Genomic DNA, 15,204 nt, shown 5'->3' on the forward strand with positions numbered 1-15,204 from the left:
AAGGACTCTTGAGGTTCCCTGGCCAGCCAATCCATATGAACTGGTGAGCTTAAAGTTCAGTGGGAAACCCTGTCTCAAAGATAAGCCATTGAAGAAGACACCCTAGTTTGGCTTCTGGCCATGCACACATGCACACACACATGCACACATGCACACATGCATGCACACATGCACACATGCACGCACACATGCACACATGCACGCACACATGCACGCACACATGCACGCACACATGCACGCACACATGCACGCACACATGCACACACGCATGCACACATGCACGCACACATGCATGCACAGTCTTCAGAGCTTCTAATTGGTCAGCTTTTTGCCCTTGTGCCACAACATTTCAGCAAAATGAGGGGGGGTGTTATTTTGTGTACATAGTTTAAGTACTATTAGCCTATGGGGGAGGGAGGATGTGACACAGCTGCTCACCTCAACAGCAGCCAGAGAGAACAGAGGGCGAGAAAGACTGATAGAATAAGGAGAATAAGGAGGCACCTATATATACAAATTCTGTTCCCTTTTATTCTGCCCTGGGACCTGGCCCATGGGATAGAGCCTCACATTCAGGGCGGCCTCCTCTTTTAGGTCTGCTGCTCTGGAGTGGCACCCACAGGCACACCCAGAAGAGTGCTTTCTCATCCCCAGTCACAAACAACCGGCACACCTTCCAGAGTAGAACAGACATGGCGACCCCATTGGCTGAAGTGGAGAAGGAAGCCTGAGCCCACCCTGCCCGGCAGTTCAGCACTAAGTCCCCGTAAGCGGTGTACAGACCAAGGCATGAGACCAGGGCTAAGACATCTCAGACTAGTCACTGGAGACTTCCTGAGGAGCTGCCTCGGCCCTCAAGCCTTTCCTGGTTGCCTTGGGAACCCCTGCAGCACTTGGCCAAATTGTGGAACAGTCCTGCCACTGTACTGGGGTTGCCACAGTGAGAACACAGAACCCAATGGCTCTGTTGAATGCTTTCAGTCCTGCCAGAGACAGGCACGTGTGCACACACACACACACACACACACACACACACACACACACACACGTGTGCAGGAAGGCTGGATTGAGGCTGCGTTTGGCCCATCCCCTCACTAGAGTTCTCCTGGAGTTCTGAGGGTAGAGGGTGGCTGCTGGCAGCCGTCCAGGTCTGTTTCCACTCCCATCTCTGCATTAGCATTCAAGGAGCACGAGTTGCTGTGTTTGCCTAGGAAGAATGTTCCAGGTTCTGCCTTGGCAGAGACAGGATTCCCTCCCCCCCTCCCCCCGCCCCAAACTCTGGTTGCCATGCTCTGCTTTGCACAGCTGTTGGGGGCTGAGTCATCAGCCTGTTCTGTTCTCTGGGGTTTCAGGGTTGCTTTCTTCTTTCGTTGCTGGCTGATGCTTTGAAAAAAGGACCTTCAATGCAGTATTCTGGGACTATCACTTAGAACACCAGGTTGACCTGAGCACCTACCTGGCCGCTCCTCTCCTGAGTCTCCAGTATCTCCCAAGAGATGCAGCTTCCTGGCCCTACAGCTGGGGAAACTGCGGCCCAGGAGTCCAGTCACTGAAGAAGACAGCATCACTTGCTAGTCCCTTGTTTCATAGACAGCCCTGGAGTCAGAATGTGGGCCGCAGAGCACCTCAGAGATCATGTAGTCTAGTCCATGAGCTAGCACAGGCTTTTAAACTGCTGCATTATGATCAACTGTGTTTGTCCCTATGAAATACACCAGGGAGCTTCAGCTAAGGGAGTAAGACAAAAAGGCTGCAGGGCACAGGCTAAATACACAGACCCAGGGAGCTGACAAACAGCACACACACACACACACACACATACACACACGCACACACACACACACACACACGGGCACACACACACACGGGCACACACACACACACGCACACAGGGGAGGAAGAAGAGAAAGAGGAGGAGACTGTTGTAGGTGGAAAGGACTTGGTCCCCAGGATTGGGTGTTTTTCCCTTTATTTCCACATAACCACGAGCTTCCAGTGGATCTCAGACACAGTCTAGCTCCCTTCTCTGTTGTTCTTGATGCTGCCCAGACCCTGCCCTCCTAAATTTACCCCTGGAAGGCTTTGTTTGTTTCGTTGTTGGTTTTTCGAGATAGGGTTTCTCTGTGTAGCCTTGACTATCCTGGACTCGTTTTTGCTGGCCTCGAACTCACAGCGATCCACCTGCCTCTGCCTCCCAAGTGATGGGATTAAAGGCGTGCACCACCACTGCCCGGCCCCTGGAAGGTTTTCTCTGCCTTCTACTTGGTCTCCTTTCCTCTGATCCTGTCCTTCCCTAACAAACTCCACCCAGGCCTTCCTCCCATCTGACACGCCCCATCTTCTTTGTGAAACAGTTCCATTTTTTTTGAGGCCCACTAGACAAGCCCCCTGGCTCGCCAGCTTCTATAGCCTGCCTCCTCCCGCAGCCTCGCTCTCACTGTTCCTCACCAGGCAGCCCTGCTTCTGAGCAGCCGTGTTGTTGAGTTACTCTCTGCCTTGGCCAAGCCACCCCATCTTCCCACTCCTCCTCCTCCTCTTCCTCCTCCTCCTTCCAGACCCGCCGCTCTTCTGGTTGGAAGCAGCTTTTCCTGACCTTCCTGGGACCACCCAGATGTCCTGGATATGTCTCTTTTGTGATGGTCCTACTGCGTTTCAATTACCTTCTTCCAGACCACTGTCTGCTCCTGTTTGTTTGGTGTCTCTTGTGTGACCGAGCACCCATCCATGCCGTATGCATGTACCGTTGCGTGTTACTGTCACAGTACTCAGAGGGGGTATGCAGCTCACGGCAGAGAAGAGGCTGTGTAGCTCAGCAGTGGCCAGACTCACTGAGGCTTGCAGTCAGAGAGTACAAGAGCCAGCATTCAACCCCAGATCTGTTCAGCCCCGTTTCTGTGTCCTTTCAGCTACTGCTCCCCTTTATAGGCCATTAGGCAGCACTGGGCATGGGGATGACCAATCAGAGCGGCGGATGTTTGTGTGGTTGCTATGGAGTGTGCACAGTGGGGAAACAGGGACACTGGTGTGAAGAGGGGCGGTGTCCTTGAGGTTGAAGGAAAGAGAGATTGTTGGCCCTGCTCCCATAGCCTAGGGTTTCCTTTCGCCTTCTACTCCAAGTGGCTGCCTCCAGCTGCCTCAGGACAGTCCTGTGGGACTCCAGGCTGAACAGGCAGCGTGGTGATAAATGCCATGGCGACAGGCCTCCTCTCTAGGGCTATGATGAGAGGGAGGAGCTGAGAAGACACAGGGCACACACTGGGACCTTGAGCAGGATCCTAAAGAGGAGGCTCCCTGGGGGCCTGCGTGGCTTCCGCCTTCCCAAGAGGGACCCTGCCTGTGAGGTCCCACCCCAACAGGGAAAATGCCACTTCCACTCTGCCCTGAATTAATGACTGGTTCTGATCTCCCAGGAGACCGTTAGCTCCGTCCAGGGACAAATGCCACCCCATTCCCACCCGCAGCCAGGGAGGAAGGAAAACAGAGCTCAGGAGGAGGGCGACGCAGGTTGCTAAGCAAGGCAGTAGCAGAGATGGCTGGGACAACGCTTGCATTGTACCAGGGCTGCATGCAGTTTCCCAGTTTCAGTCTAGCCTTGCTCACCTGCCTCCCAAGATGGCGGGGAGGGGGCGGGGTGGGGGGGTGTCAAGCTCCACCTGGACTCTGCTGACTGTTCAGCCACGCTCACACAAGCTGGCATGGTAGAGAGAAGCCAGCCCAGGAGGTGAGGCCTGCTGAAGGTACTTCTGCCCTCTGCAGCCAGCCTGAAGGCCAGGAGAAAAGCAATGATGTGCAGATGTGGACTAGCAAGGGCCCAAAGGAAAGAAAGCTGCTAGCAGGTCACATGACCACGAAGGACTGCCCTCTGTGGCACTTAGTCCTCCCAGCTTTGTCCACTCATGAGCAAATACCATCGCGTTCTACAGATCCTATTCCAGCTTTTCCCACCAGGTCCTCCAGTGCCCAGGAGGCAGGGACCCCTGCGTGCCTCTCTAGACAGGTATAAAGTCCGCTGACTCCACACCCTGTACTTGCCCGTGGCCTCTACTGTGGGTCTGGCCCTGCTGTTGTTCCCAGCGGCTCTGCTTGGGTGACTGAGACTGAAGGATAGGAAGTGATGCCAAGCTAGGTGGGCAGCTCAGGTGACGGGCATGGTGTCGATGGCTCCTGCTGCCCAGTACCTGACACCTCTTGGGCAGACAATGCTGGCTGTGTCCAGGCCCTCTAGGGGAATAGGCTGTGTTCTGTGTCACAGCCAGGAAACTGGCCATCTGAGTAGTGCCTTTGTACACTCAGGAGATGGTCCCACTACTGGCCAGGAGAAGCAGGCTCCTGGAGGGCTGGGCGGGGGCCTGACGTGGGAGGGAGGTAGTCCCTGGGTCAGGAACTCTGGGGTTTGAGATCTTAGTATCTGATGCTGGTCTGGTTCAAATACTGATCCTGCCACACAATGGGGGTGTGACTTGTGCAAGTCCCTTTGCTCACAGTGGCCCTGATCCCTTATCTCTAAGAGGGGACTAATCTCAGCACTTCCTCATAGGGTTGTTGGGAGAAGTCAATGGCGTAATGTACGTAACACACGCAGCACGGGATTCGGCTTGGCAGCTGCTTCTCCTCCTGCACGGGCGGAGGTCCAGGGCATGCCATTCTCAGCTAAGCTTTTCCAGCTATTGGCTACAGTCTCCTTTCTGAATGTGGAGTCGGGGGCTGTGACCTCTGGGGCTGGCTCAAAACTAGCCACTGGCTGCGGAAAGCCTAAGGCGTCTCTCCCTTGACCTGAGAGCTCTGTGCTGATGCTCATGCTGGTCCTGACCCCAGACAGCTACACCCTCTGCATGGGACCTCTCCCTGCCCCCCCCCCCCCCCCCCCCCCCCCCCCCCCCCGCCACATCCCTAAGACATCCCTGCAGAGCTGTCCCTTGCCATTAAAATCCCTACTCAGGAAAACATCCTAAGGTCCCCAGCTCCTGAGTCAGTGGGCCCGAGTTCACCCACCCCCTTTTCTCAAATCTCCAGGGCATGTGAATGCATTTGCTAGACACCCCTTCCTCCCTGGAATGCTCAGCACCTAGAGAGGGCTTCTATTCTCTTGTCCTTGACCTCATATACATGAAGTGCGCAGATTCCTGGGATATGCTAAAATAAACATGCATGTTTGTATGACAGAGGCTAGCACGCAGCATGGAAGTCAGAGGGCCTGGCTGCTTGTCCTGCCTTGTGGGCAGGCGCCTGAGCATGGACGTGGACATGTGTGTGACACATCTCAGAATGACCTATTTTGTCTGTGTCCATTTATCTTTCTACACGTGTGCTGGTATGTCCGTCTGTCTTGTCTCCTTTGTAGCCACGAAGCCCCCTCCCGAACCACGTGCCAACTGGGAAAGTGATGGTCATCGAGACCAGCCCGGCCTAATCTGGGGCTCCTACTCCTGCACCAGGAGTCCTTTGACCTGCAGCCCCTGCCAAGGAGGGAGGCCTGGATGTGGGAGGCGGGTCCTGAGGGACTTGGGGAGAAGCAGGCCTTGCTGGGAGGATAGAAGATCCGTTTGCTGCAGTGGTAGACGGGGGGCCCCATGTCCGACTGTGGCAGGGTCTTCACCCCTCTAGCCATCTTCACTGACCTGGAAGATCTGGGGTTGAACTGATGACTTCTAGCCGCCCCCGAGGCTCTGAGGACTGAGACTTTAAACTGGGGTTAGCAGCCTGTGCCAGGCCCCACTGAATTCACTGGTGGAGGCATCCACCCACAGCCTAGCCTACAGGCCCTCGCTTGATTCTGGGGTGTCGTGCCGAAGGGCACGAGGAGAAGCCATGCCAGGCAGTGGCCCCAGTGAGAGGATGACATGGCCCGGCCCTGCCCTCCCTACGCCCCCCACAACCCGCCCTCTCTCCTCAGCCCCGGGAACACCGTCTATCCCACCGCTAACCAGGACCCGCAGCCTCATGGCCATGTCCCTGCCAGGAAGTAGACGCGCCTCTGCCGGATCTCGCAGGTGAGTCTCTCCTTTGTCTACAGCCTGGGTCTCAGAGGCAGGAGAGCTTGCTTTTTTTTTTTTTTTTTTCTTTTCTTTTCTTTTTCTGTCTTTCAGTATCTGCAGCACACTTGCAGTGTGCCTTTAAGCAAACTGTGCCCTCGGTTTCCCCATTCTTAAAATAGGCTGGCTGATCCATGCCACCTCCAGGACCTATTTAAGGACCCAAATGACACGGTGGATATAACAGTTATCAGAAGGTTCCCCTCAGCACCGGCGCAGCCATTGCCATCCTGCGATAGATCTCCTTTGACTGTCACCCTGTGGGCCCCTCTTCCAGTCACTTCCTGCCTACCCCATTCTGCCCCCCTCTGTTTCAGTTCGTGCATGGATATCCTTCCCTAGGCTGAGACACCCTGGACCACCATTTGTCCACAGCCCTGTCTAGACTCTGTTCTCAGCCCTGGGGAGGGTCAGCCGGCTTCTGGTGCCCATCTTGATTTCCACTGTCTGTTCTGTCACCCTTGTCTGTGTGTGTATGTGTGTCGTCGTCCCCCCCCCCCCGCCTTTCTTACCCTCCTTCCCCATGATGAACCCGAAGCGGGGGTGCTTTAGGCCGCAGCGGCCTGGCAGTGTTCGCCCAGTGCCCACAGCTGCCCGCCAGCCAGCCTGAGCAGCTGCCTCTTCTCCCTGCCTCCAGGCGCACCTCTCCACCTGTGAGTGTGCGGGACGCCTACGGCACTTCCTCCCTCAGCAGCAGCAGCAACTCTGGCTCCTGCAAGGGCAGTGACAGCAGCCCCACACCGAGGTAACCAGCTCCTCTTCCCAGCCTGACCTGGCTGCCTGGGAACCTGGTGCCCAGGAGAAGGGGGAGGGCAGCACCATGTTCTGACCGTCCTACCGCCAGCATTCTTACTTACTTTGGCCTCGGGCCACTCACATCTCCCCCTCTGAGCTTTGGTTCCTGTCTGGAAGATGGACATGAGCAAATGCAGGGGGGTGTCAGGGCAAGGAACCAGAAACAGGCAACTCCTGAAACACCACAGGTCTCACCTCCTCCTGCTCCACCATCTTTTGTGCTAATTATCCCAAGATGGCTCCTGTACTGCCAGCCATCCAGTCACTGCTCAGAGAAGGGATGCTTTGCCTATGAAATTTTGCCTAGACTTCATTGGTTAGAACTAGGTCATGTGACTTACTAGCAAAGTATCCAGTTAATTCAGAGTATTGGTGTTCCCCCTCCCTAAGGTACCACCCCAAACAGAGAGGAGAAGACAAGATGCATATGGGACATTGTCTCGGACACTGAAAGTGCAGATGTGCTGCAGATGTGGCATGTGCTAAGTTATGGACTGGGAATAGTACACAGAGACCTGAAAACACAGAGTCACTGGGAGGACAGACAAAGAAGGTGCTGTGGGTCCTTGAAGACCAGGATGTTAGAACTGGGGTGATAATATTGTACCCTGTTTCCTGGGTGCTGGAATAGAAGTAGGCAGTGGGAGGTTGTGGGAACCACGGGCTTTAGACTCAGCTTCCTGTCTCTGAGGCTCAATTTTTTTTATTTGCCATAAAATGGGGCTGATAACCCAGAGATGTCAGTGAGTGGATCAGCACCCTGCCTGTGTATCCTAGACCATACTGAGGCTTGAGGGTTATGGGCAGACGAGGACAGGGGTGGGTCCTGACTACAGTCCCACAGGTGAGCTCCTCCCTCTTAGAGAGACGTCATCTGTATTCAGTGATGTCCAAAGCCACTAAGGCCACAGACCTCAAGTTTTGCCACCGAGCTGTGGGTGGTGGGTAACAGTCATGTGTATGACCTGTACCTAGCATCTGACTTCAAACCAGTTTATATTTGAAAAGCATGGAAGTTAAAGTTTCCAGACTTTTCTGTTACTAACAGTTTTGTAACACATCTCCCATCCGAAGCCCATGGCGCAGTCCTAAACCCAAGATTGAGCACCTGTGGAAGAGTCTTATTGTTACCCAAGATGGGGGCAATGGGCTGCTACCCCTGGGAGGGTAGGACACGTTACCTAAGGGCCACCCTGCAGCCAGGCAGTTTCTGCTAACATGTGCATGATCACATACTTCTATTTTTGAATACACACATGAGAGAAAGAGACAGAGAGAGAGACAGAGAGATACAGAGACAGAGATAGAGAGAGACAGAGACAGAATGAGATAGTAAGCATGTATTAAAAATGCCCATGAAAGCCGGGCGTGGTGGCGCACGCCTTTAATCCCAGCACTCAGGAGGCAGAGGCAGGCAGATCACTGTAAGTTCGAGGCCAGCCTAGACTACAAAGTGAGTCTAGGACAGTCAAGGCTACACAGAGAAATCCTGTCTCAAAAAAAAAAAACAAAAACAAAAACAAAAAAAAAAAACAAGCATTTTAAGCCTGCACTTCACTCGGCCCCTCATTCTTACTGGTTTGATGCTGACTTCTTCAGCCCTTGCCTCATGCCAGGCTGAGGACCCCTCTTCACTCACCACAGGTCTGTGTCTGTGTCCACTTGCCAAATCCCTTGCAGGGCACGAGGGCAGCTACAGATCTGAGTAGTGGATTCTGTATGGCTCCTTCTCTTTTGACAAGATCTTAGACCAGGATGGGAAAAACCAGGCACCTACCATGCCACCCCTTGCCCCATGCCAAGTGGGCTGGAGGAGCATCTGTATGGCCTGGCTTCCCCTCCTATCACCACCTTCTTCCTAACACTTTACAGACTGCAGTAAACATTACTCAGCTCCCGTGAAATTTTAAACCTGCCTTGCACGTGCCTGCTTCCACGACGGGCCTCCACAGGACCAATCTCTTCCAGGCCTAGGAAGTGTTTCTGCTGAGCCTGGCTGTTCCCAGCCCCTGGAACAGCAGTGTCACTGCTGCAGGGGCCGTAGTCGCCAGTGTGTGGGAACACTCCTGGGCTTTGAAACCAAGAACCAAGTAGTGTTCTTCAGAACAGACCCTGCAGCCAGGAAGCCGTGGGCGGAACCATCTGGACTGTAGTCTGTTGTGGAATCAGGGAGTTCTCCTTGCTAGGAAAGCAATTGGCCAGCCCTCCATCTTGGCCCCCGTGGCCCTCTGGGTGGAGGCTCCCCCACAAAGGTATGGTTTTAGCACACACACTGTATCAGCTGCAGAAAGCAGCCAGCCAGCTGTCACCCGGGACACTGCTGCTAATTGTCCCCATATAGAGGTAGTCCTCAGATCCACACATGCCTCAGATCATAGCTGCGGAAACAAGCCTGGTATCCTGGGCCGACAGCATGAAAATGGTGTATATACACACATGGGGACGTGTAGGTGTACAGCGTGCCCAGACACCATGAATTTCCCGAGAGGAAAAGGAACATCCAGACCCCGCCCTGCCCCCCCCACCCCCTCAGTGTATATGTGTAATGCAAACCTGCATGCCCCTGAATGTGGGTGAAGAGAGTGTATCAGGGTGTCTGTAGACCCAGCCATGACGTCATACCTGTCTGTGCTCCCCGTTCCCGCCCCTATGCTAGATAGGGCTTTCAGCTACAGGGAGGAGAACATCTCCATCCGGGAAGATGTCAGCTCTCCTGCAGGTGAGTCTTTATCTTCCAGCCCATATGGAGCCTCCCCTTGCTTCCTGTCTTCACACTCTTCCTCTATTGAGGACAGGCAGCCTGGGCTCAGGAAGTACATGAGACCGTGTACTTGAGCCAGCCTCTCTGAAGTGAGTGGGTGTTCATAGGAGAGAGGCTTCCCGGCACCCTTTGCTGCAGTGAGGGTCCACACATGGTGTCATAAGGTACTTAGCACACACAGGCCTCAGGAGAGGTCCCCTCTTCCCTCAGGAGAGGAGCCTTGAGTCCCCTATCCTACTCCTCACTCAGAAGACCTTCATTAAAACTCATCTCTCAAGCCGGGCGTGGTGGCGCACGCCTTTAATCCCAGCACTCGGGAGGCAGAGGCAGGCGGATCTCTGTGAGTTCGAGTCCAGGACAGCTAGGGCTACACAGAGAGACCCTGTCTTGAACAATCATAACCAAAACCAAAATCAACCAATAGAAACAAAAAACAACTCATTTCTCAGAAGGCTGGCTGCCTTCCTTTGTGTCATGCCCACAAGGCCTGCGCAGGAGGGCTGGTGGCACAGGCTAAGCTGAAGACAGGTAGGCTAGAGGGCCCTGCTCCCCAGCCCAGCCCTGTACAGGGCCTGTCCTCTTCAACCCCCACCTCTGATGGACATACCCTTTACAGGCGCTCCATGAAGTACACACTATGCAGCGACAATCACGGCATCAAACCTCCCACCCCGGAGCAGTACCTGACGCCACTGCAGCAAAAGGAGGTTTGCATCAGGCACCTGAGGGCCCGGCTCAAGGACACACAGGACCGGCTCCAGGACCGGTGAGTGGCCACTAAGGGAAGCCCTGGGGATGTCCACCAGCTCCAATCTCAGCAGAGTCCGAGCCCTGGGGTATCCCCTGGGAAGAAAGAGGAAGAGGCCTTGCTGCTCTCTACCTCCCAGCAAAGCCTCATGTGGGCCCACTTGTTATGGTACAGCATGTGTGACTCGCCTCTGCCAAGAAGCCAGTCCAGTCTGAGTTTGTTGTGGTTTCAGAGTTCAGGGGTTTCAAGTGCTGGTCTATGGGCTCCACCATCTTTGAACCAAGGTTTCTTTTCCGGGTTGCTGCTCTTTTCCCAATGCTGCTCATAGGCCAATTGGCCTTTTGCACTGATGTCCATGAGGAGCCATCAGCTCATCTCTTGGCCTCCTCTCTGAGCCAGCCAGTAGTGGCATGTGGACCATTTGCCTGTGTCTGGAAGAAAGGTGTTCTGTGGCTGCCCTCAGCTCATCCCTAACCCCTCTGTGACCCTAGGACCCCGTAACAGGTTTATGCTTGGCACCCTGCCTTTCTCTTCACACTCTCCAGGTGTTATTTAATACCCACACTTTTGTGCTAGCCTCCCTCCTACTCCTCAGACACCATGTACTTTGACAAACCCCTCTGAGCTTGTGGACAATGTGCTCCCCCACTCCCTGTGAGGTGCCTTTTCTCTCATCTTGCATCCTGGTCAACCCTTTCCTTTAAGATGGGGTTCAAATGTTATCCTATAGCTCCAGGCCAGCTCAGGACTGGAAAGCCATTTGGTCGAGCTGGCTCCAAGGAGAGAGGCACAAGGGGCAGCCATGCTGAGCATGCCCAGCTCCTTGCAGACTCACCTCCCAGGGCAGGCATGAGTGAGGAGTGGAGATGCCCTACCCTGAGGAAGAGGGCAGATCTGCTTGCTGTTGTCACTCAGGGAGCTCCAGTTCCCTGCCCTCCCTTAGCCCACTGCTGAATTGAACTCTGTTGGGTGGCCAGCCCCTACTACGGGATATTGCTTGACCTCTGGAGTTGATTTCCAATCTAACCTTGGAAAATCTGTGGTGCCCTGTGTGGTGTCGTCACTCAGCTAGGATAAATCCCCTAGTGATAGCCGTGCCATTGGTAGTTTATTCACATAAGCCAGATTCTCAGCTGACAGGTTGTATGTAGATCACATCCCTAAGAAGGGGCTGGAGGGCTGGAGAGAGCACTGTCTGCTCTTCCAGAGGTCCTGAGATCAGTTCCGAGCAACCACTTGGTGGTTAACACACATCTATACTGGGATCTGATGCCCTCTTCTGGCCTGCAGGTGTATATGCAGATATGCAGATAGAGCGATCATACATAAAAATAAATAACTAAATCTTGGAGAGAGACAGAGACAGAGACAGAGACAGAGAGAAAGAGAGACAGAGAGAGAGACAGAGACAGAGAGACAGAGACAGAGGGGGGGGGGAGAGAGAGAGAGAGGGACAGGCAGGCAGGCAGACAAGCAGACAGACAGACAGACAGACACGGTACTGGAAGAATGCTTGGACAGGATGGTAAGCATCCATGAATGCCCTCCTGCCCTGCTGCTTGCAGTCAGTATCCATAAGAGTCTCACCCTAATTTCCTTCTGGTCACTGTGGTATGGTTCACTAACCACCCCGTCTTCCCTGGGCCCATCTGTAATTGAGGGATTTGGAGGGCCTTAGCCGTCCTGGGTGGAATTCTTGCTGTTGATGGGCTTGCTGGTGCAGCCTTTCTCTCGGAAACTGCGCATTTACTATTCATCTCTTCAGCCTCTCCTCTTAAATACAAAGAAGATGCTAGTGTGCATACAAGAGAGCCACCCAGTCCTCCTCACCCTCCTCTGATTCATTTACCACTTCTGGTCCTCCTGCAAGAGGACCACTGTAAAATCATCGGCTCCCCCACCATCAGCAAAGGCTGTCGTTTCTCTCATGTCATCATCCTCTCCCTGGGGACCTGGGGACAAATGTCTCTCCACTTAAAACATTCACAAGGTGCTTCCGTGGGAAACCGTCTCCCTCTCTAGTGTCTGCTGCTCTGCAGTAAGAGCTTATCACATTTATACATAGCAGTAGGCTCATCAGGTAGGGCCTGCAGTCTCCTCTGGAGGTGATGATGTGAAAGGCTTTCTTAGTGTGGGGGCTGAGGATGTGATTCCTCCTGCTAAGAGAGGGAAGGAATGGCAGCCCTCCCGTCTCGGCCCCTGCCTCCACTCACCTTCACTCCACCCTGTGGGACAGAGGGAAGAAGCATCATCAAACCCTCCAACTTTTGTCTCTAGCTCTGAGCCACCCCCACTCTGGGGCTGTTGGTGCTTGGCGACAACTCCTTGCCTCTCTGCAGTAGCCATGACAGGTGAGGAGGACGGGATGTAAGCAAGCGTGTCTCCTTTGCACACAGGGACACAGAGATCGATGACCTGAAGACGCAGCTGTCCCGCATGCAGGAGGACTGGATTGAGGAGGAGTGCCACCGCGTAGAAGCCCAGCTGGCTCTGAAAGAGGCCCGCAAGGAGATCAGGCAGCTCAAGCAGGTCATCGATACTGTCAAGAACAACCTGATAGGCAAGGACACGGGACTACAGAAGTACTTTGTGGACATTAACATCCAGAACAAGAAGCTAGAGACTCTGCTGCACAGCATGGAGGTGGCCCAGAACGGGATAGCCAAGGAGGAAGGAACCGGGGAGTCCGCTGGTGGGTCCCCTGCACGCTCCCTCACCCGAAGCTCCACCTACACTAAGCTGAGTGACCCAGCCGTTTGCGGGGACCGCCAGCCAGGGGATCCCTCCACCGCCTCTGCTGAAGACGGAGCTGAGAGTGGATTCGTGGCTGCCGACGACACATTGAGTCGGACGGACGCCCTGGAAGCCAGTAGCCTGCTGTCATCAGGAGTGGACTGTGGCTTTGAGGAAGCCTCACTGCACAGCTCCTTCAACCTGGGGCCCCGCTTCCCTGCCAGCAACACCTATGAGAAGCTCCTGTGTGGCATGGAGGCTGCTGTGCAGGCCAGCTGCATGCAGGAGAGAGCCATCCAGACAGACTTTGTGCAGAACCAGCCTGACCTCAACACCATCCTAGAGAAAGTGGGCCAGGCTCAGGGGTGTGGTTCAGTCCCCAAGGACAGGCACTCAGAGCTGGATCGCCACCCCTCAGGGCCCAGAGACCCCAACTCAGCAGTGGTGGTGACAGTAGGTGACGAGCTTGAGGCCCCAGAGCCCGTCACCTGTGGGCCAGCTACACACCAGCCTGCAGCCAACTCTAACCTGGGACTGCCAGTGAGTGTGGTGTGTCCCGTGGAAGAGGAGCAGGAGGCAGCTACCACCACCGAAAAGGAACCCAAGAGTTACTGGAGCCGCCACTACATCGTGGATCTGCTGGCTGTGGTTGTGCCAGCTGTGCCAACGGTGGCCTGGCTCTGCCGCTCCCAGCGGCGTCAGGGCCAGCCCATTTACAACATCAGCTCCCTGCTGAGGGGCTGCTGCACGGTGGCCTTGCACTCCATCCGTAGAATCAGCTGCCGCTCACTGAGCCAGCCAAGCTCCAGCTCAGCAGGTGGCTCCCAGCTCTGAGGAGGCTGCGGGGCTCTCCACTCTCGGCAGCCTGACCATTGATTGTAGGATGCCGTTTGCTGCCCCCACACCCCACCCCACCCCCACCATCCCCATTGGCATCCTCTTATTTACTTTCAGGTCTGGAATAGCACCCCAACCCAGATGTTCATAGTGTCAGGGATTCAGAAAGGCATCCCAAAACTTCGAGAGAGAAAAGGTAAATGTGGCTAATTGAAGAGAGAGAAACTGGTGAGAGCTTCCCTCTGGCCCCTCTGCCTACCCAGACTTTACACAAGGCAGGCCCTGCTCGAAAAGTCTCTGGCCGTATTGGTGTGGGAATCCTCCCCTCCCTTGCACCTCCTTCCAGCACCTAGTCCACTCCATGCCTTTTCTCCTAGGCCCCTAGACCAGTATTACCTCCTCAAATGGAGGCTGCCAGGACCCAAAATGCCGAGGACTACCCCAAGCAGGGTCTGGCTGCCCAGGTCCCGCTGGAGCTTCTGCTCCCCTCCCTTGCCCTGAAATGCAAAACTGTGGTCCAGCTGGAATGACCAGCTCCGGCAGGAGAGGCAGAGGGCAGGGGAGGTTCTGTGTCTGTCTGTCTGTCCTCCTCTTGGCTTCTGGGTGTGTTAGATCTTTGTGAGACATCCAATGCCCATTATTACTCCTGACATGCTCACCGTGGCTTTGGGAGGGAGCCCTTACCCAAGCCCCAGGCTCTACTGGGCACAGAGGAGGTGAGGGCCAGCAGCTCTAGGGCCCTTCGCTTTGAGATGAGTCCATCTCATCTGTAGCCTAGAGGCGCCTCGGTGAGTTGGGAAAGTCAGAGCCCCTTTGGCCCCTTTGGCCCCTTTGGCCCTATCCATGTTTGCACTTGGTTCCCTTACAGGCTTAGTTGCCTGCCCGTCCCAGAACCCCCAGGCTGCTTGCTTTCTGGGATGAAGGTTTCTGAATCTCTGACCCAGCTGACTCCAGAGGAAGGTGGCCATCTGAGGGCACCTCCAGATGAGATTCTGAAGCCACAGCATCTGCCTGTCCATGCCAAACAGGGTCCCCTGAGTATGTTTCCCAAGCAGGGGCATGGCCAGGTAGTAGGAGCCTGCCTGTGCTGCTCCTGGTCTAGGCCCAGTCAGCCTGGGAAGATGCCCTGATCCTCACTTCCTCCTTCTTCCCAGAGAGGACATACCTACCTGACTGGCCCACCTCTGGGGAGCTGGTAGACCCCTGAGTCTCACCCTCTGGCATAGGAGCCTCTCTGGTTCTCTGCTAAGGTTGCGTGCCCTCCACTGTTGCCCCAGTGGCCACTCCTTGACTCATGA

General features: G+C 54.9%; 1 protein-coding gene across 7 annotated transcripts in view; it reads left to right on the forward strand.

The window, feature by feature from the left end:
• Snph (syntaphilin) overlaps window positions 1–13,963 on the forward strand; it is a 714,025-nt gene extending 700,062 nt beyond the window's left edge. For 2 of the 7 annotated variants that reach the window (XM_051143495.1, XM_051143494.1), the window contains 4 exons: window positions 5,894–5,990; window positions 6,571–6,777; window positions 10,205–10,354; window positions 12,733–13,963. In XM_051143495.1, coding sequence (XP_050999452.1) covers window positions 5,941–5,990; window positions 6,571–6,777; window positions 10,205–10,354; window positions 12,733–13,903 — 1,578 coding nt within the window. In that variant the 5' untranslated portion in view covers window positions 5,894–5,940 and the 3' untranslated portion in view covers window positions 13,904–13,963. Of the gene's footprint in view, window positions 1–5,584; window positions 5,991–6,570; window positions 6,778–10,204; window positions 10,355–12,732 lie in introns of those variants that run through there. The other 5 variants (XM_051143498.1, XM_051143493.1, XM_051143492.1 and 2 more) reach the window with 5 other exon arrangements.
• The last annotated feature ends 1,241 nt before the right edge of the window (window positions 13,964–15,204 follow it).

Source organism: Acomys russatus, chromosome 4 (assembly GCF_903995435.1).
Source record: "Acomys russatus chromosome 4, mAcoRus1.1, whole genome shotgun sequence".
Classification (NCBI taxonomy): Eukaryota; Metazoa; Chordata; class Mammalia; order Rodentia; family Muridae; genus Acomys; species Acomys russatus.